General features: G+C 45.6%; 9 protein-coding genes across 9 annotated transcripts; 4 read left to right on the top strand and 5 right to left on the bottom strand.

The window, feature by feature from the left end:
- Nucleotides 1-1,437: 1,437 nt before the first annotated feature.
- EV420DRAFT_1488934 (uncharacterized protein) lies at nucleotides 1,438-2,098 on the top strand (the record flags this gene model as incomplete). Its single annotated transcript, XM_060470673.1, has 2 exons — nucleotides 1,438-1,661; nucleotides 1,819-2,098. 2 exons carry the CDS (start codon nucleotides 1,438-1,440, stop codon nucleotides 2,096-2,098), a joined length of 504 nt encoding a protein of 167 aa, XP_060321590.1.
- A 1,962-nt stretch (nucleotides 2,099-4,060) lies between these two features.
- On the bottom strand, nucleotides 4,061-6,055 carry EV420DRAFT_1654361 (uncharacterized protein; the record flags this gene model as incomplete). Its single annotated transcript, XM_060478810.1, has 1 exon — nucleotides 4,061-6,055. One exon carries the CDS (start codon nucleotides 6,053-6,055, stop codon nucleotides 4,061-4,063), a length of 1,995 nt encoding a protein of 664 aa, XP_060321589.1.
- Nucleotides 6,056-9,985: 3,930 nt separating this feature from the next.
- EV420DRAFT_1488932 (uncharacterized protein) lies at nucleotides 9,986-11,336 on the top strand (the record flags this gene model as incomplete). The annotated part of the gene is made up of 6 exons (XM_060470672.1): nucleotides 9,986-10,132; nucleotides 10,182-10,365; nucleotides 10,525-10,628; nucleotides 10,681-10,766; nucleotides 10,817-10,983; nucleotides 11,035-11,336. 6 exons carry the CDS (start codon nucleotides 9,986-9,988, stop codon nucleotides 11,334-11,336), a joined length of 990 nt encoding a protein of 329 aa, XP_060321588.1.
- Nucleotides 11,337-11,429: 93 nt separating this feature from the next.
- EV420DRAFT_1654359 (uncharacterized protein) lies at nucleotides 11,430-13,379 on the bottom strand (the record flags this gene model as incomplete). The annotated part of the gene is made up of 5 exons (XM_060478809.1): nucleotides 11,430-12,427; nucleotides 12,478-12,646; nucleotides 12,701-13,012; nucleotides 13,264-13,316; nucleotides 13,364-13,379. 5 exons carry the CDS (start codon nucleotides 13,377-13,379, stop codon nucleotides 11,430-11,432), a joined length of 1,548 nt encoding a protein of 515 aa, XP_060321587.1.
- A 280-nt stretch (nucleotides 13,380-13,659) lies between these two features.
- Nucleotides 13,660-14,435, top strand: EV420DRAFT_1488931 (uncharacterized protein; the record flags this gene model as incomplete). The annotated part of the gene is made up of 3 exons (XM_060470671.1): nucleotides 13,660-13,800; nucleotides 13,858-14,217; nucleotides 14,376-14,435. 3 exons carry the CDS (start codon nucleotides 13,660-13,662, stop codon nucleotides 14,433-14,435), a joined length of 561 nt encoding a protein of 186 aa, XP_060321586.1.
- A 224-nt stretch (nucleotides 14,436-14,659) lies between these two features.
- Nucleotides 14,660-16,247, bottom strand: EV420DRAFT_1488930 (uncharacterized protein; the record flags this gene model as incomplete). Its single annotated transcript, XM_060470670.1, has 5 exons — nucleotides 14,660-14,771; nucleotides 14,828-15,329; nucleotides 15,386-15,421; nucleotides 15,508-15,758; nucleotides 15,796-16,247. 5 exons carry the CDS (start codon nucleotides 16,245-16,247, stop codon nucleotides 14,660-14,662), a joined length of 1,353 nt encoding a protein of 450 aa, XP_060321585.1.
- Nucleotides 16,248-16,928: 681 nt separating this feature from the next.
- On the bottom strand, nucleotides 16,929-19,529 carry EV420DRAFT_1488929 (uncharacterized protein; the record flags this gene model as incomplete). The annotated part of the gene is made up of 7 exons (XM_060470669.1): nucleotides 16,929-17,066; nucleotides 17,227-17,450; nucleotides 17,557-18,082; nucleotides 18,111-18,172; nucleotides 18,338-18,550; nucleotides 18,886-18,978; nucleotides 19,034-19,529. 7 exons carry the CDS (start codon nucleotides 19,527-19,529, stop codon nucleotides 16,929-16,931), a joined length of 1,752 nt encoding a protein of 583 aa, XP_060321584.1.
- Nucleotides 19,530-20,170: 641 nt separating this feature from the next.
- On the top strand, nucleotides 20,171-21,027 carry EV420DRAFT_1654355 (uncharacterized protein; the record flags this gene model as incomplete). Its single annotated transcript, XM_060478808.1, has 2 exons — nucleotides 20,171-20,540; nucleotides 20,594-21,027. 2 exons carry the CDS (start codon nucleotides 20,171-20,173, stop codon nucleotides 21,025-21,027), a joined length of 804 nt encoding a protein of 267 aa, XP_060321583.1.
- Nucleotides 21,028-21,105: 78 nt separating this feature from the next.
- On the bottom strand, nucleotides 21,106-23,003 carry EV420DRAFT_1488927 (uncharacterized protein; the record flags this gene model as incomplete). The annotated part of the gene is made up of 5 exons (XM_060470668.1): nucleotides 21,106-21,560; nucleotides 21,613-21,862; nucleotides 21,940-22,496; nucleotides 22,589-22,783; nucleotides 22,862-23,003. 5 exons carry the CDS (start codon nucleotides 23,001-23,003, stop codon nucleotides 21,106-21,108), a joined length of 1,599 nt encoding a protein of 532 aa, XP_060321582.1.
- Between the last annotated feature and the right edge of the window lie 70 nt (nucleotides 23,004-23,073).

Raw genomic sequence — 23,073 nt, 5'->3', positions numbered from 1 at the left:
TCTGTCGTCGCCAGACTCGTTTTGGACTGGAGACTGGTCGAAGAGACCTGGTAAGGGCGAGTCTCCTCGGTCGAGGAGTACGCTCCGGGTATCGGTGATGTCGATGGAGTCTGCTGGTGCGCTGGAGGCGCTTCTGTAGGAGTCTGTGCTCGACTCTGAGGATCGCGAACTGGGTCGCGACGATGCGTAAAGGGACCCTCCAGGTCCCCCTGAGATGTTGGATTCGACATCTCCGATCGTCTGCTGAGAGGCCGATGGGATGTCTATTACCGGCGGTGGATAGGCCGGGGCGCTCGGGATGTAGTGAAATGGCAGTCGTGCGCGGGTTTGTCTCCGCTGGCAACAACGGCGAAGTTGGTACAAAGTAATGGAGAAGAAAAAGAGTATAAAAGTCGCGAAGACGGCGAGAATGGATTCTGACCAGGGCATCCGTCAGTGGATCGATCCTTGGCGTAAGTCGACGATTTGACCATGCAAGCTGATAAACAGCAAGTATGGTGAGGACGATAAGGAGTGCGATAATCAAGCTAAGGTCAGTCTCGTAATTGGAGCTGCTCATTAACTGGATTTCGCAGGTTTCGTCGGATGGAGAGCTCGTCACTATTAACAAGGCGATTGTTAATATGGAGGCGAGCTGGAGGGCGAAAATAAAGGGTTTCGTGTTGGGATACGTGGCGTCCTTAAACGAGGCGGGGGTATAACGTGTACAGGGCAACTAGCAGACCTGCTAGCAACACTGCCGATATCCCGAGTCCGATTAGGACGAGGGTCAGGGATACAGTCAAAAAGACTGCAAGGATGAGGTCGTCGAAAAGGATGAATTCAAAAATCAGATCGACCACGAGCGCAAGAAGGAGTAGTCGGAAGGGGATTACCCAAAGGACTACTGCGACGAGGAAGTGTATCGGATGAATTTTGAAAGTGAGTGCTTTTCCGTCGGTCCACTCGCTGTGCGTTGACAAGCACCGGGTTGTCCACACGAACGCAGGCGATGACCTCTTCTGGTCAAGCAAGATGATATTTCGTCAAAGAGTTGGGCAGCGCTCTTTCTCGGAAGTGACGCTGAGCAACGTAGAGCGAGCTTCGGCTAAATGTTAGCCACTAACTCTATCGACTTAGATCGTGTTAGGATCGCTACTCGCACTTCGGTAGACGATGCTCTAACAGGTCAAAGGCGATGAAAGTCGATGGACACTTAGTCACGAAGAACGGAGTTCGATGATAGGTAGATTAAACCTTAGCCGAAGCTGGGGTTTAGACCAGCTGAGGCTCTACTTAAATACACGTTGAGTAGACTAAAAATAGTACGGTGAGAATGTCCGATCAACACCGCAGCATAGGGTAATCGTGAATACATAAGAAAAAGAGAAAGAAATGAATAAACCGTAACAGCGCATCGAGGTTCAAATAAATCATGAGCTTACCTTTCTTCTAATCATGGCTAATAATCCACAGCGTATCTCAATTCGCATCAGAGATGCTTATTCTCGCACTTTTCAAGGCTATAGACTGCTCATTCGGCTTGCACCCAATAATGTCGATACTGTAAACCGCTATCTCAAAGCGTTTGACGGTGGTTCTAGAGATATGCCCTTGGATATCGATGATATTGACTACGATGGAAAAGAAGAGGATACCAGAGGTGATAGTGATATTTTACTGTACGTTGTCAATTGAGATGCTCATGCTTATAGTAGAGACTCCGGTAGAATATCAATGCGGCCTGTGTAGGGAGTGTATGTGGGTGCCCATGGCGTACGCACCTTGTTCATTCACATATGTTGCTATATAGGTACCAATGACCCATGTTATTCTTAGGTTAACGTGTGGGCACAACTTCTGTGCACACTGTATAATTCGGCACCTAAAAACTCACCAGGAGAAGCCGCCTCATTCTGCTCGTGGTGTTGGTTCACCCGCTGGATGCCCTCTCTGCACCTCCCGCATCAGGAGTCCACCATCTTATAATCTTTTCGTCAGAGATGTCATCAGAAAATGGGCGGAGGATATAGGGTTCAGACCTAAGACTAGTCCAGCGGTTAAAGTTGATGGAAGGAGAGCGTCTAAGATAGTGAAGCTATTTTTTGCGTTAAAATGAATCGGGAGTGTACTAAAATGTTCTGCTATCTGATACTGTCATGAAATCTCATCTCATTTAGTAGCGTAGTGTTTACCTTTACAAATACTGTTAGATAACCATTGGAAAATAGGACTACCGCTGGGAAAAACCTATAGTGAGAAAAAAGTGGAAAGATCCGCAAGAACAACATCGGAAACCTAAAACCTAAATATATCCCAAATGTATCCCTGTGGCACGGTTGTTGCACGTTTATCAATGGAGGGTGCAATATAGGGACGGTTGCCTCTCCCCTCCCACTTCCTGTATCAGAATATTGACATCATCGACGCTATGCCTGACAACTTTGGTTTAATCATGAAACGAGGGAGGCTGCTAGTTTCTGAGTGCTATCTGGCACGTGGAGGCTTTGAAGCCTCTGTAAACTGGTCCCATGTCGGTAATGCTGACATACTGTGTTCAAACTCGGCAGAAGTTACCCAGCATACCAGACCTACTATGGTTTCTCTCATCACCGTACCGTTTCCAGGAGGATGGTACAACAAACTCTCTGGTATGAGGGACTATGACGAGAGATATCCGAAAGCATTGTCAAAATTGAAATGGCTCCTCCACAGTGAAAGCACCTGTGGGTACCATCTTTATGGATGATTGGAATCAAGCAACTTCCGTTCTCAGAACCCTTCAACAGCAGATATCTGTCGAACAACCAATGGACATGTTATTGCAGAGGGATTCCAGCACAGAACTCTGTCTGACAGCCAAAATGTTCAAGAAAAGAAATGTTTGAATGTTTTTCTTAAGTTAACTTGGGTTCTGACCTGGTCCGATGACCTAGATACTGGATTCACCTGAAACTGCCACCGAGCAGTATGTGGTACCCTCAAACTTCCGAAAATATGTTCAGGGAATTCACTGTGCAACATTGTCTCAACCCTCTCGACATCAAGGACCACAAAAGTTGTAAGCTTGACATGGGGTCCAATGCAGAAAAGGCAGTGGGCAGTTCACTATGCTTGCTAACATTCGAGGCAAGTGTTTAACCTTCCAGGTCGATATTCACCGGTTTATTCACTCATAAAATGTCTGAGCTAAACCAGATTAAGCACTATCGAATAGATTCTGTCGGCTGCAACAAGGGACTCATTCAATGCGTTGTTGAAATCTGTAAAAATACTTGTACCATTTGGTTCACTTCAGGGTGTTGTTGCCGATATGAAATTCTCATTGTCATGTGGAGTTGAAGGCAGCCAATATTTTCGGACCCATCAAACAAGATGGTGTGTTCTGGTACATTGTTCTTATTATTACAAGTAGCCGATAACAAAATTTCAGAACTCGACTTCAAACATTTAAATAACAACACCGATCCCGTGTCCAAAGGTCAGGGAAAGAAAGCAAAGCCAGATGAACCCAAATCTACCAATACAAATGCAAAACATAAGTAACAAGTACCCTGCTATAAGCAATATTGCTATATTTTGAAAGTGCCTGCAATTTGGGACAAGTTCATAGTCATCAAGAGGAAACGCAAGGCAGACGATGATTTGTTAAGAGGAGATAAGCGGAAGAAAAGTGGAAATGATGACGACGCTTAGTCTTAGTCTAGGAAAGAGATGCGAGAGGACAGAGTATGTTTCTCATGCGGGTCATAATTAGGTTTAGCGTTTTAGCATCATACGTGTACATGTCGTTAAAAAATATTTCCAGGCTGAACACGTCCATGACATTCTTCTCTGGTAATAACACAACCTCTCATAATAGTGCCACTGTGACCGATATTTGTATTTATATGCTCTAACAAAGCATAAATGAACCGATTGTACAACTAGACCATCATTCTTCCTACTCCTGTTCTACTACTACAACCGAACGTGCTCAACCATCTTATCCCCTTTTGCTCATGGTCTCCAGGCCCAAAGCAATGGTGCGAAGCTCGCGTGTGGAGCGGCGAAGAGCAGCTCTTGGAGAATCTTCCGAAGGTCATGAAGGTTGTGAACTGTCGATACTCGATACTGTTGACATGGTTTTGCTTCGGACGCTACTGCCATCATCATCAGTATCAGAGCTGATCGCATCAGGCCAAGGGTCTCTGAATGGTCCTTGAGGAGGGTTAGCAACTATTATGGGGGCCGCATAAATAGTATTCAGAAAACCGGTGGATTGTGGCATCGTCATGACCCCGGTACTGACAAAGCTGTGATCAGGCTCCGTCATGACACCAATACTAATAAAATGCGGAGGAACTTCAGAAGGTGACAGGTGGAACATGGTGTGATAGGTGACGCCCGGACTGTTTATGAAGGGTAACCTACTCGAGTCAAGAATCGGAAGCTTGTGCTCGGCTGAACAATTCTCGAGCTGAGGGTACATCCAACTGATGCCATCCTCTTGTAAAAGAGTGTGTCCGTTAGCAAGCGGGGAGTAAATCCTCCAAGGAGGAGGGGGGGCTCCATATATATTGACTAGTTCTTGGGGCATGATGAATCCAGAAGGGAAAGTGAGATGATCAGGAACAGTGAAGTGGATAGCCATGCTTCGCCGTCTGTCATACCATGTATTATGAATTTGCCCATCGAAGCGAGCGTCGTTCTTGTTTGCATGCAAGAAACACCACTGTCCTTGTTCGTCTGAGAGTGTGGACTCGTCCTTGACTTGGTAGATATGATCCCATAGGTCAAACGGCGTCCTAATCTCTTCTACTCTCGGTGTTTCTATGAACGCTACTCTGGACTTGTATATCATCCTCCTGGGGTAGCTCAAGGCTACGTCGCTATGCCAGACAGGGGAAAGATCTCCTTTCCATTCATAGTCATGGTAGCCACGGTTCTTCGCTTCCAATCTGACCTGTACCATCCTATCGCTACGAGGTTCTCTCATCTCGCTGTACCCTTGCATCCTGCTCGAAGAGAAAGGCGTGCAACTTTTGAACACCTGTTTTTCTGGTGTGCATGCTCCAGATGGTAACGCATGGGTTTCAGCATTGACGGCTTTTTCAACAGCGAAAGAGTCGTATGGAGAGCCGGGCCCAAAGCGTCGGTGGAAAATGGTCAGATCACAGGGAGTATAAGTGGACGCTTTGAGTAGGTCAGCCATCTCTTCCGATGAGAGTTCATGGGAAAAATACACAGGTACCTTTGCAACGTTATGATACCAGGCGAGTTCTTCACTATTCAGCGCATTACCCCACAAGCCTAAAAAAGACATATCCGCAGGTGGAATGGGTTTATCTCTGAAAGAAGTGGATGAAGAATTGGAGTTTGACATGGGAGGGAGTGAATGATAGGTGATACACGCATCTTTGATACGCAGACCTCGTTGAATAGCAACGATGCAATCAAGCATCTTGGGGTAAGAGGCTTCGCGTAGTAGGAGATGAATGGTATCACATTCAGGAAAGGTTGGGAGTACTAGAACCGCATCGTTATTCCGGTGATGAAGCTTTTCCTTAACGTGCCATAACTGCAGGTCCAAGCAAAAATTTCGACGAAGGAGGTCACCGACTAAACCCTCATCCATAGCACAGACATTGTCTTGTTTCTGTATCAAAGCTGGCAACACGCATGCCCATTCCACCAGTTTCCTATACGGCTGTATGAACGGCAACCAGGGTTGGGCTGCATCGTATTCTTGAGGATGCTCGGTGACGTCAAAAGGGCCTAAATGACCGTCGAGACGAGGGTAGAAAGTATCTGATAAGTTAGACGGGAGGAAGTCCGGATCTTTGACACCAGGGAAGAAAGGAAAAGTGTACCCATCACCATTCAGAGACCACAATTCTACCATCTTAACCCAATCAATCTGCCCGGGAATTTTAGAATATTCAACTATCCTGCCTGAATATGTTCCTTTCTGGGGGACCTTGAAAGCCAGCCCACCTCTTATGGTGGGAATGTAATCGTAACCCGACCAGCTGTAGGAACGATGAACGTCATTCAGAGTGAAAATTAGGCCGTTATGTTCAGTGAGATGTTCCATGAGCTGTACAAGCGGGGAAAGGTTTGATAGAGTGCGCAAAGTCAATAGAATGCAAAGTTGGTAGAGTGTAGAGAACGTTTAAATATCTGTTTTTATCTGAAAACTTGTTTTTGGATGCGTGAGAAGGGTATTCCAGAAAGACAGTGTCCAGGCTGTCTGTTTCTGTCGGATCAGAATAAGCCGGTGTAAGGGGTGCAAAGGGAGCAGGAGAACTACAGGGTTATTGTTGATGGCAGAAATACGGTATTATTGTGGCAACGGAGTTTGCCATTTTCTCATCTTTCATTGGAGCGGCATTTGCCTCTCCCCTCTCTTTACCCATCTCATCTTCATTGATCCCTTGTTGCCTGCCACTTGTTCCCTCTGTCAAATTACAAAATTATGCCATCCTATCATCTAAGCGTTGAGCATCCATGAGGTACACGACACACATTACCAACTATCCTTGCTCATGTGTGGATATCAATCGCGGCAGTGCAGCTGGCGTACACAACATGCAAAAGGGGTCGCAAAGGCTCTTAGGGGTATATTCGGTGTGTGTTTACATTGCGTGTTTTGAAGTTCAGATCTTTTTAGCAGGTGTCATTCATATTAAAAATTAGCTCCATGTCTGATATTCACCGTATTTCCTTGTACCCTAGTATCATAGCATAGCTACACGTGTGAAATCCAGTATTTTATAGATTTGTTGCATACCTGAGGACGGGTCGGTGGCGGTGCACCCTAAAATGCCCTGCTCGGAGAGAGGAATCGATGCTCCGGTTTGATCCGAATGTGTTCTCTTTCCTTTATCAGTTGGATAGCTGTAAATCTTACAGTAATTCAGGGGTTTACAAACAAGCGAGTTATCTATCCAGGTGTCTTCTTCATATATACTTTCAGATTTTGTATCCAGTGGCTACCCACCATTGTGGTTGGGCACCCTCAAACCGTATTTCCGGAATTATTTAATCAATTTAAATTATCAGTTGTCAAAGAAGCCGTCAGACTTGCTTTTATTATGTTCATGTCATCTCGCTCATGCCTGAAGGGCCCGAAACCGATTTTGTAGCTGCGTTTCTAAATCACTGCTCTCAAAATCAATTAAAGGACAAAGTGGTGCTTGGTGTATATGGTGATCTCAAGAAACCGGTTCGCCTAAGAAAAAAAAGCCAACTACGACTACGGAGGAACTACCGTCTCTAAAACAGGCTTCTTTGGAGTCTTACAATTTCAAGCAGAATGATGGACAAGAGCAGGAAGTTTCCTTCGACTCCTTCGATGCAAGTTCATTAGACAAATCTCTCAAAGCGGCTACTGTATGTGCACTGTGTTTTGTAATTGCTTTTTTGCGCAACTTTGCCTTACATTATTAGGTGGTAAAACTTCGTTATTTCACCCCAATCTTCAGAGGCACGTCTAGCACCAGCAGGCACAAGAATATATGGCCTGATCCTAAGGTTGTACCTGATCTCGCGACGAACGACAGTCCCGACGCTTTCCTAGAGGCTGATCTGAGATTGATGGGGGCACTATACCACCAGAGATGGTATATACTCGAGTTTCCCAAGCATCGCTACTTTTGTGTAGGATCCTTTATGCTTCTATTGATCTGCCTGCATTGCTCATCCACTCCCTTACAGCTTCGACCGAATCTGCACACCTCCGTCAACTTGTACGCGCGTGACATTTGGGATCACCAGATTGTTCCTCTTCCAGCTGCAGGGCGTGGTTTCGGTATAGGTATAGCATTCGATTTTGGAGACTACATACTCTCCTTCAACAGCAGGGATTGTCTTTTTGAAGTGCGTTGTTGCGACTGCAGCCTATTTACGCATGTAATTTTGCAATCTAGAGTGTTTTACACGCATACTGAGAGATAGTGAGCGAGCGGACTAAAACTACACGTTGACACTAATGCTACGTGGTGCAATGATATGGAATATAACTTATGGCATAAGAAGCAACGGGATTCTAAACAGGACTTAGTCACAGCACTGTACCTGACAGGCATGCGTGATGAGAAGGCCAAACCCTATACCCAATGCCTTAGGCTCTAACTTACAAGCACACTCGCGGGAGCTAGATAAAACCTTGAAGATTGCACTGGCACCGAGAACACTTAGCGCACTCGCTAACTGTGATGCGCCATACCTGAAAATCTGGGGAAATCCTTAAGCGAGCTGACAGATATCACCGGCACGAGCTTGGGCAATGGGCTTTGGCCGAAGTCTGCGAGCCCACGTTCCATTGTTCTGAGTCCCATTGTTTGAAGACTCACTTGTTGCCGTGTCTACAAGAAGCCTCTGTGAATCCAAGAAAGAAGGCCTGAATGACATACGCCAGAACTGATAGTTCCGTGCGCCTAGACCTGTTGGTCGCTAGAGAACGAGCCCACGGGTGTCGGGAGAGCACCTCTTGGCACGCGTTTAGCGAGCTCACTATAGAAATGAGACTAAAACTGGGAAGTCCGACTCGGATGCTCAGTAAGGCGGCGGTGGCAACGTGCTACACATGTAGGAGTCTGGGTACTGCGTGACGTTTGTAATTCTAATTCCCCTGTAGTATAAGTAGACTGGTTACAGTAGGTAGAGGCCAAGTTTCGAGCCCCCGAGTTCCCGTGCACGCGTTGAAGGCAGTACTGTAACAAAGGATCAGTTTGTGACTTCGAGCTGTGCATAGAATTAGCGAGCTCACTCAGAGAAATACAAGATACCCTTTTGATAAGACTTTTGAGAACTTAGTCAGAGTGAATATGAATCAGTGACGCTGTTTCTGTTCTGTTAAGTGTGATAAGTCTGTTCGGAGAATGTGTTGAAGTGGAAATCTGAGATCTGTTCTGTTCTGTTCTGTTCTGTTCTGTTCTGTTTCAGTCTGTTCCGTGTCAGTTCTGTTTGAAGTTCCGTTTCTGAATCTGTTTTCCGAGCACTTCTGAAGTGTTCTTGAGTCGAGATAACCTGCGGGAGTTAGTTGGAGAACCCCTACATACAGTTGTGTAGCGAGCGGGCTAAGTCAGTGCTTGCCTGTGGTGTTCTTTTAGCGAGCTCACTAAAGTTTCGGCATGTATTGCCTCTGTTTCTGTTGGGATCAGTGTCCCTTGTGTATTATAACTCAAATCTGCCTTGAAGGTTGCGTCGCGCCAGTGAATGACCTTCCTGTAAAAAGTTCCTAGACTTAGGAATTCATTAGAGAAAGCTTAGCTTCGCTAAGAGTGCTGAGAATAAGAGAAACTCTTTGAGATATTGAAGTATAGTTGGATCGCATTAGGAATAATCGCTCCCTCTAGAACTTACGAGGGTGATTGTAGTTTGTGTAGTTGTGTGAGTGTGTGTGTGGGTTTTTGAGGTTTGCCTTTTAGCCCGCTCACTATTCCACAGGTGCCCACAGCCAGCCTCTTCAGCGTAGTGTATATCATTTTACTTTACGCGCAGCACAACTAATCCATTGGTATTGGTCTTTTGTCAGATTTTGTGGCACAGCCGTAAGAATAATCCGTTTCCTTCCCCTCTATCCTTGCCATATACTATCACTGGCACCGTCTTGGACTATTCAGTACACACGTACCACTTCTGGCTCACCTCAGCTGTCAAGTTCAGTGGAAAGCATTGGCTTTCAATGGAACCAACATGGATGGCCATCAAATCTGATCACACGGCATTTGACGCCTTTGGCATGTATGCTGCTAGTGTCCTTTGTTTCCTTGCAGGTGAGGTAATTTTCGAGTCGTGGTGGAGGCGAAGGCTTTATCCGTTTTCCGTTGTTGTTAGGTCTTCCTCCATGGATGCCGATTCGAGGGGTGGTACGATGCCCAGCAAGAATGGCGTGCCTTTGCGAGGCTGCTTACCAGTTCCTTTTTAGTTCTCATTTGAAGAACAAGTATGTGTACACAATCCTTCGAATAACAAATAGCATGAAGCTGACGATGATTTCAGATTCAGACTGAAAAGAGCAATGTCCTACGATCATGTTGGTCTTTGCGCTACATTGGAAGATCAAATAAGCCATAAAGACAATATCTACATCTATTGCAATGCAAAGTGCTCTGTCAGCGCCACAGCAGACCGAGCCTTTGATCTCTGGGATTTTGAACAGTCTCAGGTACATTGCAAAAAAAATAAATATGACATGTTCTGACAGTATATTGTAGGATATGGACCTGTGTTTCGACGTTTTCCAACCGCGATTGCTGCCTTACGCAAGACATCAGGGTCATCTTTGGCATTTGATAGCGCAGGACCTAGTCACTATCGAAGACCAGTATCAAGATCCCCTTAGTTCAGCATATAGGCCCCGATTCAAATACGTTACAGAAGGGGACTCGTTTGATTGTGGTACGCTCAACTCTGACGATTGTTACCTCCTTTGACGTTTATATGCCCTTATGGTGGGATTACGGAGTACAGACGGAAGCTGCCATTTGTTACCTGCTCTTATATCGGATTATGGGCCCAGGAAGAAGCAATGAACAACATGCCTTTATGAAACTAAAGAATCTTCGGGCATATGGACATTGTATCACATACCTTCTAATGTACAACATGCATTGAGATGGGTAAAGGCATCGGATTTCGACAAGGAGAGTAAATTGCTAGAGGTGTGTACCGTGTTATCAGAGAAGGTTCGGCCAGTTTAAACTTCATTTTCAGGTTATCAAACGTACCAAGTCGGAGTGGGTCGTGGGACCTCTGGACTTTTGCGGCGTCTCATTAGTTCAGAGGATGGGAAACGGACAGTGAGTGGATATATCTTGATTTCTCGTGACACATACACACGCATATGCAGGTACATTCACTACGTCAAATACCTTGGCCACGACGCCTTGAATCCTGCACCTCTTACCTACCGTCTGATTCAAGACATCAAATATCATGTCATGGGTCGTATCTGCGATACTGTAAATGTGGCCAAAAAAAACGGAACATGGGAACCTGGCTACTGGAAGTGTCATGGTAGGTCTTATAATATGCCTTGTGCCCATCCGTTGAGGCAAATGTTAATAGGATACACCTTACATTCTGCTAAGCAGGGATTTATCAAGCTGACCAAAAAAGGAACACCCATACTTCGTTCCAAAAATGCAAAACTCATTCATTGTCACCATGTGCAAGCTCAGGAGAGGCGTTCAGAATTAAGAAGAGCATTCAAAGTCAGATGCAATCGCACGGAGAAGGAACTATGGATGGTTAGACACAGCAGAAAGGTAAAACCGGTTGTAAGGATGCGATTAAGCTCCGATGAATCAGTTGTCCTAGGAACTTCCAATGGTCAGGTTGTGAAGAGCAGGCTAAGGTCAAGAGGCTAAATAAGCAGATACAGTGTCCATACATATTTGTTCAACCACTTATTGTATTCAGTAAACAATGTATCATTACATGGCAGACAGATCTACTGAAGTTTAAGAGTATGAAACTCGAGGTTGGAGCGAACATTCTGTCGCATCTCCCTCATTATTCTTCCTTTTGGCCTTCGTGTTACTCTGCCTTCCTTTGCTGCTGCTGGACGTACTAACTTGTGGCTGTGGGCTGCTGGTTGAACTAACTTGTGTCTGTGAACTGTCGGCGTCACGCTCATGCTCATACAATACCTGTTGAAAAGGTCCCGGGTCTCCGATTCCTCCATTCGATTCATGTCCAATAAAATTTGCATCAGTCGGTGCGTCTGGCTGTCTCTCTCGGCTATTTTCCAGGTCACAGTGTCCCTCATCTAACTCGTATATGGGAGGGTGCACAGGGTGCATGGCTGCAGCCTCCATGCCATGCATCGGCTTGGCAGAAACTGGGATATTTTGGTCTAGGTCTAGGAATGATACCTGTGGCGTCGATATATGTACAGACGGTAGGTTTTCAATGCCATCATTAATTACAGACATAGGACCTGTTGGTCCCAAAAGCGATGCATACGCGGTTGATGGACCTGTAAGTTGTTGCAGAATACCCAACCGTACTGCTCCCTCAGAACCCGGTATTGGGAATGATGGAAACACGGAACGATTTGTAGATGATCGCACCAGTGCAGGTGTAATAGGAGAGGCCCGGGCTGCTCTATCCGCAAGACCCAGAGCCAGCTGGGTAGAGGAATGAATATCGGTTAATTCTGAATGGGAAACCTGCAAATTTTCGATGTTTGCAGACGCCGAGACCCCTCTCGGCTCTCTCTCTATAGATTGGATCTCAGCAGGTGGGAGCAAAGAGCCTGAATTTAATATAGACCCTTTCTTAGCAGGTAGCGGGTGATATGGACGTGATCTCCCCTTGTAAGGACTAGATAGGGGAGGAGGCGCACGCTTAAGGACACATATTTGATGCATTGTGCAGCAAAATGCGTGCTGTGCTGGTTGGTTATTGTGGTGAATGCTCCAATGGCGCATGGAAAAATGTACCTCTACTAGGGCACCTGTAAACTGATTAAGACGTGATTTTATTGAAAGATGTATTCATTCGTACCTTTAAGCAATGCTGATACCTTATGGGGAGGTACTGAGGAGTCGTCGGTATCAAAAACCTTTAAACAATTGACATGATGGGTTTGCTTTAATTGGTCGAGACCCATTTGGTCTTCTGCTTCCACTGGCCAAGTTTGTATGACTTCGTTGAGCACGCTGTTTGTAGGATCCTTCACAAAAACAAGTTAGTGCTCGTAGGTTCTTCACATGAGAGCGACCCTCACCAACGCCTCAAAAACAGGAGCTCCAAACCGGATTTGAGTAGAATGATTCTCCGTCTGAATGCAGCTACATGCAGAGGTGCTTGTGGCGACTTGAGAGGTCGCTCCGTTAATTCTACCAACAGTATTTGCCCAGTCTTTTCGGAACTCTGCATCTTGTGGTTCTCCTAAAAGCAACGAAAACTTGGCATTTTTCATTGCACCAAAATCTTTTTTCCAACCACCCAACTTGTCGGCCCAGAACCTTGTCGGAAGCACATCTCCTACTGCAATGAGAGATGCCTCTCCAATTTCTTCGTCTTTTGAGTTTGCACTCTGGATAGCCGTTAGAATGTGGCCACTCCCTCCAAAAGTTTTCCAGCCAAATGATGACGGGAAATGTGTGCTCGGGACATACTCTCAGCAAAGATGAAGGTTAACCCGATGCTGGTGGTGACTCGGTGTAGTAGACATTTATATGATATGATCAAGCGGCAAATCATCTAACTCCGACGTTTTGGTAGCAGATGCTGTTTGTAAGTTATCTTGCCCCCCCCTTTTATATGCATACTACTAGCACTTAGTACCACTAGTAGCTGCTGGCAATCACCTCCAGTGATGAGTAGATGAGGATCTAGATCTAGATCAACGTCAATATCTAAGATTATTATTATCATCGGATGTTACCGACGGAGTTATCCATTAAGGCTGCGGCACCGGTACGAAAATATCCATTGAAGGCTGCGGCTCTCTCCAGAGTACTGCTATTTATCTGTCAAGTTCATCCACTCTGCCAACAGCCCTTCTAATAAAAGAGTATGCCTGTGCTAAATTTTGTGTAGCAACCTCCTATCCAGATTCCAGAGCGATGACACCTCCCAGTTTTCAAGTTCAATATATATACTGTCTCAAATTTTATTCCGACGCTTCAGGTGATAAATAACTAATGCAACCACTTACCGTCTTACTCGCTTGCAGTTACCATGGACGACTCAACCGACGACACTGTTATCGTGGTTAGCAGGACTCTCGAAATGAAACCCGTCATTTTAAACATTCTGAATGTCGCTGGGAGTCTTGCCGTCCCTCTTAGTTTGATGAACGTTTTAGTTTCGGCAATGGTGGTATGTCAACATCTGTTTTTCCATGTCACAAATGTCCGTCTAATACCTTGTTTGAAGTCTAAACGATCTGTCATATTCGATATCTGGGAGCCTGAAGAGGCAGAAATTTACATGGAACACAGTTTTCTATATTTGTGGTTGCGACCGGAACAAGTCATGACAACAAACATCGATGGCGCTCAGATTGCATTATGCATCTTCATCCTGGACTCGTCTAGCTTCAACCCATGTCTTGCGTTGGGATACGCTATGTTGAACATTGTCAAAGACTATGGGAAGGAAGGAGTGGTAGTCTCTGTTGCTTATGAAGTCAATTCATTTGGAGCGTATGCCATCCTTTTGCTTGGTGATGGGTTCCAAGCTTCGTACGATGAGGCCAGAAGGATGGCTAAAGACAGCCCAGAAACCTATGGAGATGTATGTCATGGGGCGCCAATTATGGTACATCCTAAAAATAAGCCGGCAGTGAGGAAGGCCTTTCAAGACCGCGTCCTAATATCACGAGTCTATACTCACTTGTGGTGAGTGCACAACTGACTGTACACTGGTCATGAAATTGAATAGCCATTGTATAGTCTTATGGGATGCAGATAGCTGTAGATTTGTGTAGCCACCATGACGAGAATATAATGTAATCTGCCACAACAAAATTAACAAAATTCCCTGAGTAACAAGGAAACCCGATAAACCAATGTTAGAACTGAAATCTGAGTAGAATGAACTGAAAACTGCCGGAATGAATATAAGATTAGAAGACCATATGTTTTTAGAAGATAGTTTATCAGGAACAGACACGCATTAAAAATATCCTACATCAAAATACGTGTGGCAGATAACATATCCAAAGTGATAATTACTCTCAATCCATGTGATCCATGTCCATGTCCGAAAATGCATAAGTCCTCTTCACCTCATCTAGCGAGTACTTATTCAATGTGGCGCGGACCAGCTTTTTTTCTGATTCCATATTCCTACACGTAAAGATGTTAATTTAGCGTATGTGCAAAATGGAAATAAAGAACTGTACAAATCGAGCACCGATAGAACGGTTCCATCACAAAGACAACGCTGCTGTTCTACCAGCACCGGTACTGTTTTTAACAAGCGGCAGAAGGGCTTAGATAAATCTTTGAGTGCCATTTTGGGGCCTTCTTCTTCACTGTCTGCTGATTGTCGCATTTGAAAGTCGGTCGTGACATGGCTCAAGGCAGCATCAAACACCGAGGTAAGTATCCAGGCTAACCTCGTAAACTCCGTTTCATTGACGATTGACCAAGTGGTCTCATAGATGATCATGAAAGCTCGCAACCAGCGGCATCTCGATCGCAAGATGGTGGGCATAGACTGAATTATAGCTGGAATTTGTGGAATGAAGTATGGTCCTCTGAAGATGATCGTGAGATTGTCGATGCTGGAGTGCATTGGCAGTGAAAGGAGGGAGGCATGGGTCTGTGCCAGATGTATTATATCGATGTCGAGGCTCAAGGTGAATAACTGTGTGGAATACGAGAAGTCGAAAGGCATAGCTGCTGCATAGGAATGTTAGATTGAGCTTCTATGTAATGAAAATGTCTCGGTTACTTACCCGTGGTAGTGGACCTTATCTCCCAGACTGCAGGCCCTACCAACTTCAAGAAAGCAGCCAGATTATCCTGGTTTGCAGCGCCACCATTGATATGGAACGTTCTGAAGCTACCGGGTTCGTACCAGCATCTGGGTTGCAAAACCACTCAAGAGGGTTTGCCCCTGTAGTAGATTGTACTACAAGCGTGTCAATGACAGGCCGAGACTGCAGTCGGGATGGATGGATGCAATCGATGAAAGGAAGACCTGGGTCACGTAGGAACTTGGTGTTATAGAAATAAAGAGGGGAGAGGATAGGCTCTGGCCAGTAAATGTGCAGTGCGTCCAGGTATGAGAAATGTCTCATGAATATGTTCATTCCTAGCACCGACGAACTGCAGAATACGAGCTTCATGGTTCTGACGTGCTCACAGCTGCCTGTGTAGACAGGGCAATTCGTCTAAGATGACATTGAAGAATGCTGCAGTATGGAGGTTGGGGAGTAGCATCATCAAATCCGTAACGGCGTCTCGGGAAGAATAAGAATGGGAGCTTGGTGCGGTGAGAGGAAAGGGGGCAATGACGTGGAGCTGCCGAACAAACGAGATGATATGTTTTTTGGTTGAAAGGAAATCAATGGCCGACTGGGCATCGTTAAGGACCGATAGGTACGACGGAGTGATGAGCTTGGTGCCAGCTCGTATGGACATATGCCTCCACATATAAGGACGTAGCATATGTAAGAAACCCTGACTCATCAAGGACATTCGCCTAGTGCATACAGCGCAAAAAAGGTCATCGATACCATCGCATTCATCGTGGAAGACGATACTCCAGATGAGAATTTTTTCTGCTATGTCGACAGGAGTGTTCGAGAAGGACATGATGCGATGTGGGCCGACGACAATGCATATTGAGCAGGCGCTTTAGTATTTTCTCAGAAAAAAAATCTCAGTGGGCAGGCCAACTTGGAACTTGCCGTGTCGTTTGTTGTCTGGGTTGTCTGGTTGGGAACTTGCCATGATGTCCGATTGGAAGGAACCTGCCGTAACTTACAGTATCTTACGTATATGTATATATTTGAAACGACCATGGTGATCGTGTTTGGTCTATTTAGGAACTGCAAAGTAGCCACTCGATACCAGAAATTGCCCAAATTAAACATCTTTCATTTTCAAAACAAAAACAAAAGTAACTGGGAGAATGCCGAATTAAGAAAGCAGAATGAATGGCATGTGCCTCTTTCATGTTCAACCGAAAGAATGCCTAGAGTAAATAAGAAAAATCTATTGTACTGGCCTGCCCCACTGTATTTGACATTTGGATATCTGTAGAGTAGTCAAAGATCAATATAGGAAACGGGAGTAAAGAAGAGACCGCACCAGAAAGGACAAAGGACTTTTTGCCAAATAGACTTTGCATACCCAGAAATCCAATTACAATGGTCTTATCAGCCGCCTTTCTCGAGTACCAGTGATTCAGGATAGAATTGGCAATGAACCGTCATTTCGACGAAGCGGTCTCAATCTATCACTTCCATAATAGCTCTGTCGACTTCGTTGAGATCAGCTAGGGATTCCGGGTTCCAACGACATGGAAAGTGTATGAGGTTTAAGTTGATATTGCGTAGTGTAGGCCTCGGAATGCTGCGTAAGGAATGCGACAGCATTTTGAGACCGTTGTCGCCTGTGACAATGGACAGACTGTGTAAACCCGATAGTTTTGATAGAGTTATGATGCAGTTGTTGTGTCGACAAGGTGAATTGAGACAGTCATAAGCTGAAGTGCATCCAATGAGAAACAATAAATGCGGAATACATATAATAATGATGCACGGTACACATCAAGGATAAGGTGGCTTACGTCGGGCCCGAGTCCATCCATGAGGAAATTTGCCCTTTCGCACCACCATTCACAATAGGAATGTATGCGTAGTTCAGATATTGTGGGTAACCATATCGAGTGCAACCATTCGTAGTTCTCCTGCACGGAATCATCTTCTACTTCTGGCATAGAAAGATCGAGTGACCTGAGACATGCCAAAGTTACATGGGTCTCCGGAGATATGTCGTCTGCTGTGACATCGACTATGGTTGAAGGAGCTATTGTCATTTTAATTAACGATGGCAGCACTGTGATTGCAAGTAACTTGGTAAACAAGATATTTGAAGACAGAAAGTTAGATGGACTCACCTGGCAGTAGGTTATTGAGATCATCGGCGAAAACAATGCCTCGACTGAATGTTAGCGACTCAATTTTCCGAAGGGGTTCCGACAACTGTGGTAAAGTAACACTGTCTCCACTAAAGCCTTCAAGAATGAAGGATGTCGCAAGGGGTAGCTGGACGAACAGCTCCATCAGCCCTGCAACATCCTCTTTCTTGACCGACCCTCCACAAAAACGCACCACCCTGACGTAACGATGGATATCTGGATAATACCGTTGAAGGTTATCCGCCGCTTCTTTAGCTGTCCAACGTGTGGTTTCCAAAATCCATACATATCCGGTAGGACACGGGATGGTCTCGTTAACGGAGATGGTACGGAATTTAATGCGGCAACATTCAGAGAGGAAGCATCGGTGAACGAGAGAGCAGTTGTCTAAGTCTGGCTTCGATGTCAGGAAATGGACAATATGGTCGATGATTTCTTGGGAGAGCTTATCCATGAGTGTATTGTCACCAAGAAAGATAACAGGCAGAATTAGCAGCGAAGGGTTCTAAAAGCAACAGTGATTCAAATAGTACTGAGCACGTGTGTGCTTCTCTCTTCTCTCGGAAGCTCTCGGTAACAACCGTGTAAAACGTTACTGGATAAGTTAACATGACGTTATAGGGAATCTATACAATGCTAGTCTGTATATCATGTGAAGTGCAAAGCTTTCGGCCCACTGCATCTGCCAATCGCACCAACCTTTGTTTTATCCAACCGGCCAGACGTTCATCATCTACTTTTCCCATGCCTCCATGCGTACCGCAGACGACCATACCTCGAAAGGATCTGGGGTGGACAATGTCACACAGGATGCTATCCAGCATCGAAAGGTAGTCGGGAGACTTTCCAACCCACTGTCCAGGACACCACGATTTAGGCATGTTTAGAATGCGCAGTTGAATGAATTCAAGTGAAGGCAATGGCAGCGTCCTGAGGGATCGTTGTAAGAGCCCTAGAGCCAGATCTCCTTGCACTGTAATAACACAATTTTGTAAGTGTTTAAGGCATTTCAAACATAAGCGACTGCAACTAGAAGTACGCTTTAGAGCATGGTACGCTATACAGATATTCAGCACCTCTCAGGGTGAAGAAAGGAATACGTCTCATGCCATATCAACAAGTCCAAGTGAATGACAGCCAGAGTGCCATCTAACAGCATATTTGCCATGTCAATATCAGCTTCGTGGTGAAGGTGGAGACCCAAGTTCTGGAGGAACTCGAACGTAAACCCGCTAAGCCATCTGTACGACAATAAGTCGCCCTCCCACCCTACAGAGCAGAATCCCACATGTAGTTGGTGTAGCTGACCCAAAGCGATGTGGGTATCCACCGTCACATCGTCCATGGTGATATTGTAGTCGTTGGTACACCCGAAGTCGCAGGTGGTCAAACGCAGCGATGCTATGGAAAAACAGTTCGACGATATATATCTCTCCGTCAATTGTGATTCGCGCACCTTGTACTATCGCATTTAGCGTCTGGGTGGAAATGGAACAACCTTTAAACCTCAATGTTAACAGCATCTTCATGGACGATAGCAGCAATCTGAGTGAGCCCATGAAAAAGCCAAGGTCGGTGCCCACAAACACAAATTCCATCACAGATGGTGCTGTTTCTATTAGCTGGATTAAAGCATCTACATCTATTGTCTTGAGATATTCGGTGAAGAAGACAATCCTGCGAATGTTTTTGCCGACTTCAGGGAAATCACAACGTATTGCACGACTGACGGCTACCACGGTCCCCAGACACCGGTGGCTATATCCTTTGATGTCACCCGCACAGAACAATGGAGGAAAGGGAGGCGCTTCGGAAAGGTGGATGGTAGCGTAACGAACTCGTCGACATGCATTGGCAAAGGCATGATTCGTCATGCACAAAGATGACAAATCTGGCTTTGTAGAGACATAGGACGCGATAGCCTCTCTCGTCTCTTGGGCAAGCTTCTGCATGGTTATGACAAGTAGATACTGGGACTGCATATATATTGCATATTGGGTATATCCGTATTGAGATCTAAGATTCGGTCAGAACAAAACAAAGACCCGACATAGCACACGAGCAGGAGGGTTATTAGTACGGACCTTGATAGGATAGAATATACCAAATACCCTTATCGACGACTTATCAAACATGGACATAGTCGGAAAACACATCCCCCAAGAGCTGGTCGATTTTTTTGTCAGCAACGCCTGTCATGATGACCTCCCTACCACTCTTCACTGCGCACTCGTTTGCAGAGGGTTCTCCCTCCCTGCACGAAGGACCGCATTGCGAGAGGTGTACATAGACACCCACCCTTCCAACTGCACCAATCCTTCATGAGGTCTATGGGTATGGCACTGTGCCATGTCTGCCATCAGTTTCTTTTCGAAGGAAACCCAACGCCATCTGCAGGACATACCTCGAAAGCTTTCTATTCGTTCACATCAAGAAGACGACATCAACTTCATCATGAACATACAGGAAGTATTGAGGCTGTTGTCCAGAGTCGAAACGGTTAGGTTTCGAAACAGCCATATTACGGCCCTTACCCCGTCCTGCTGGGCTGTTCAGTTCGGAGGTTCGCTCCCTTTATTGGCACGACTGCTTCATGACGCCAGAAGCCATGTTCGGCCTCCTACAGGCATTCCCATTCACCCGGAGACTGGCACTGGTGGGTAGTTGTATGGAGGTGAACGGGGGTGGAGATGTGTTCCGTGCAGTCGATTCGGGAGAGATTGTGGATTTTCCGATCAGCACGTCAGGCATGCACGAGACGGTTCAACACTTCGAGGTATTGGTGGTGCATTTTTATGTGTTGCCGGATGACGACATAGTCATGTTGAGTCGGTGGCTATCGAGAGCTTCTAAGCTGACAGCATTATATGTGAAGGCAACAAATGACACGGATATTTTAGCAACACAGAAGCTGGTGAGCAACTGCACCGATACGTTGAAGAAGCTGAACATTCATATATATGGTAAGTGGTCTTTACTTCGTCAGATGCAAAACCCACCGACTCTTTTGTAACAGATGGCGGATTATGGTCTGTCTCATTAGATCTGAAAGCATGCCAGTGTCTGCAGAGCCTGAGCATATCCTGCACCGATTGTTATGGGCATATGCTGGTCGATATACTTGGAAGTGTCAAGCTTGCTGGGGCTGGTGCAGGCGCGAATCTGCTGCAGATAAATTTGTCTATCCATATGCGGACATGGATCTATCCAAATTATCACGAGCAGATCACAAAAATGTACAGAAGTTTGGCGGAGGGCATCCTTGGGATATCACGAACTGGGGATAATGCTCTTGTTAGAGTGTCGGTTATGCACAGGAGCGATTTGGACTGGACTAGAACCAAATTCAAGGACGAGACAGACTATAGGGACTGGATTAAATCAGATTGTTTCAAAGAAGCGGTGAAGGTAATGGGGGGGAGATTCATGGTGAAGGTAGCAAGCAAGTAGCACTTTGGCATGCTGCTGCTCTGTATGGACTTCAAGTTATTTATTTATTTATTTAACATCAGCTAAATAAAAATAGTTCTAATTGAATGTGTAAGAATGCTCAGGAATATATGTTTTCCAGCCTACTTCGCTGACAGGCTTCGTGGCCCTCTCCCACATACATGCCTCATGAATGTCCCAAAATAAGGTCAGCCACCCAGCATCCTTCCAGGTTCCCAAGCATGTATTCAAGAACTCCGCAACATCATCAAACAGCATCATTGAACCATGTATGCGACTTAGACCACCAAACCTAATGTATAATTTCAACGAGAATGCAACAGCAGATGCTAGAGCATCGATAGTTGAAAGCGCGACATGTAAATCAGAGGAGAAGAAGCCAGTTTTCCAATGTACGAAGACAATGCTGACATCCGTGCCCGCTCCACGGTTGGGAAGATTTTCAATGACAGCTGAAACAGACGGAAGTTGCTTTGGCCTGGCACATAAGCGAAGCTCTTGCAGACACTTGAGCTTTCTGACTTTCAAAAAGCCTATAGAAGGGGTAAGAGGTAGAGGTGCAGGAAAGCAAAAATATACCCTCACCGTTTGTTAGGGCAGTAAGGTCTAAATAAAGGACCTCGACAGCTGGTAATGCCATAATGGCATCGAAAATGGAGTAGGCATCTGCGGGGCCCACAGCAAGGTCAAGGCGACGAACATTCGAGAAATCGAAGAATGTCGTTCCCGACATGCCCACACGAAGTAACTTGGCCATGTCAGGAATCAGGTACAGCCTAATGTCTGTGGGTTGTATGGAGTCAGGTTGAATGGTATATGGGTCGGCTTCTATATCCTAATGTATGGGAGTTCGATAAGCTGATGTGTTATCTCAAATGATAAGGATAAGGAAAAGGAAAAGGAAACACGTACTGAGAAGATGTGAACAGGACCTGAAAATTCAATGATATCCACATCAAGCATCTTATATGCAGACAACCCAGTGAAGAGAGGATAGAGCTGGCGAAGCTCCTGATAGATGTCGGCAGCATCCTGTACATAGTCCAGGTCCTTGCGCCACCGTATATCTCGTATTTTTTGGCGATGCAACAGATCGACCAGAAACAGAGAGAATGAGCTGGTGACATGGCCTACGAATACCACCGTTTTCAAGTTAATCAAGAGGTGGAAGAAAGTGTTTGCCTCATGTTGAGCGGGAGGGGATGTGGACACGTCTATCATCAACCGGTGGATATGATGCGGCCAATCTAGATGACGTTTTGCGGTGAAACCATCTGCAAAGGCTGCATGCAGATATCGGGTTGCAAGACTTCGCTCGTCTCGCCGGCTGAACGCGAGTTCATAAAGGCGAGCTGGTTGAGCCCAGTCGAACCATTTCTTGCAGACTAGGGTGGATGGATAAATGTTTCGGTGCTCTTTTGATCTGACGATGAATTGGCTGGTAGAGGCGGGATGAATGTGGTCATGGTCTGTCAAGGATAAATGAACGATTGTTTGCATAATATTGACATTCGATGTGAGCCCTGATAAGATGTTAACAACGATATAAACAAGTACGAACAAGCCATACTATCAACAGCAGACCGAGAATAACCACGGAACATCGGCGGCCCTGGTGCTACTGAAGCACAGACGGATGGCAGCAAGATGGTTACTGCGTGAGAGCACATCCGTCTCTTGCCAGAGAGGCGTGCCTTTCCATCGAACGTGATATTTAACAAATGGGTTAGCTGTCGGAGTTGGAGTTTCAAAGTTCCTTGGTTAGCACCATCAATCAGTTTTCAGTTTTACTTACACACAATCAAAACGGAGACCGCCTCAGTGTATCACTAACGGTCGAACGTAAAGATACTAGTTGACAACGTCAATATCAAGCCCACTTTTGTCGAATCTAGCCTCAACTCCTGTTTAATCTGAGCGGCCCGCTCCCGAGCTTCCCTCCCATCGAGTCGAATCCGTGTCTGTTTCGCTTGCATTTTTTCCCATCATTTTCGATATTCAAAACTCTCTGAAGCAACTGGTAAGCTTCGTTTGCCGGCTGAACAG

This window comes from Desarmillaria tabescens (assembly GCF_030435595.1).
Source record: "Desarmillaria tabescens strain CCBAS 213 chromosome Unknown EV420scaffold_207, whole genome shotgun sequence".
NCBI classification, from domain to species: domain Eukaryota; kingdom Fungi; phylum Basidiomycota; class Agaricomycetes; order Agaricales; family Physalacriaceae; genus Desarmillaria; species Desarmillaria tabescens.
The sequence above is the reverse complement of the archived record's forward strand: the minus strand, read 5'-3'. Positions and strand labels throughout refer to the sequence as shown.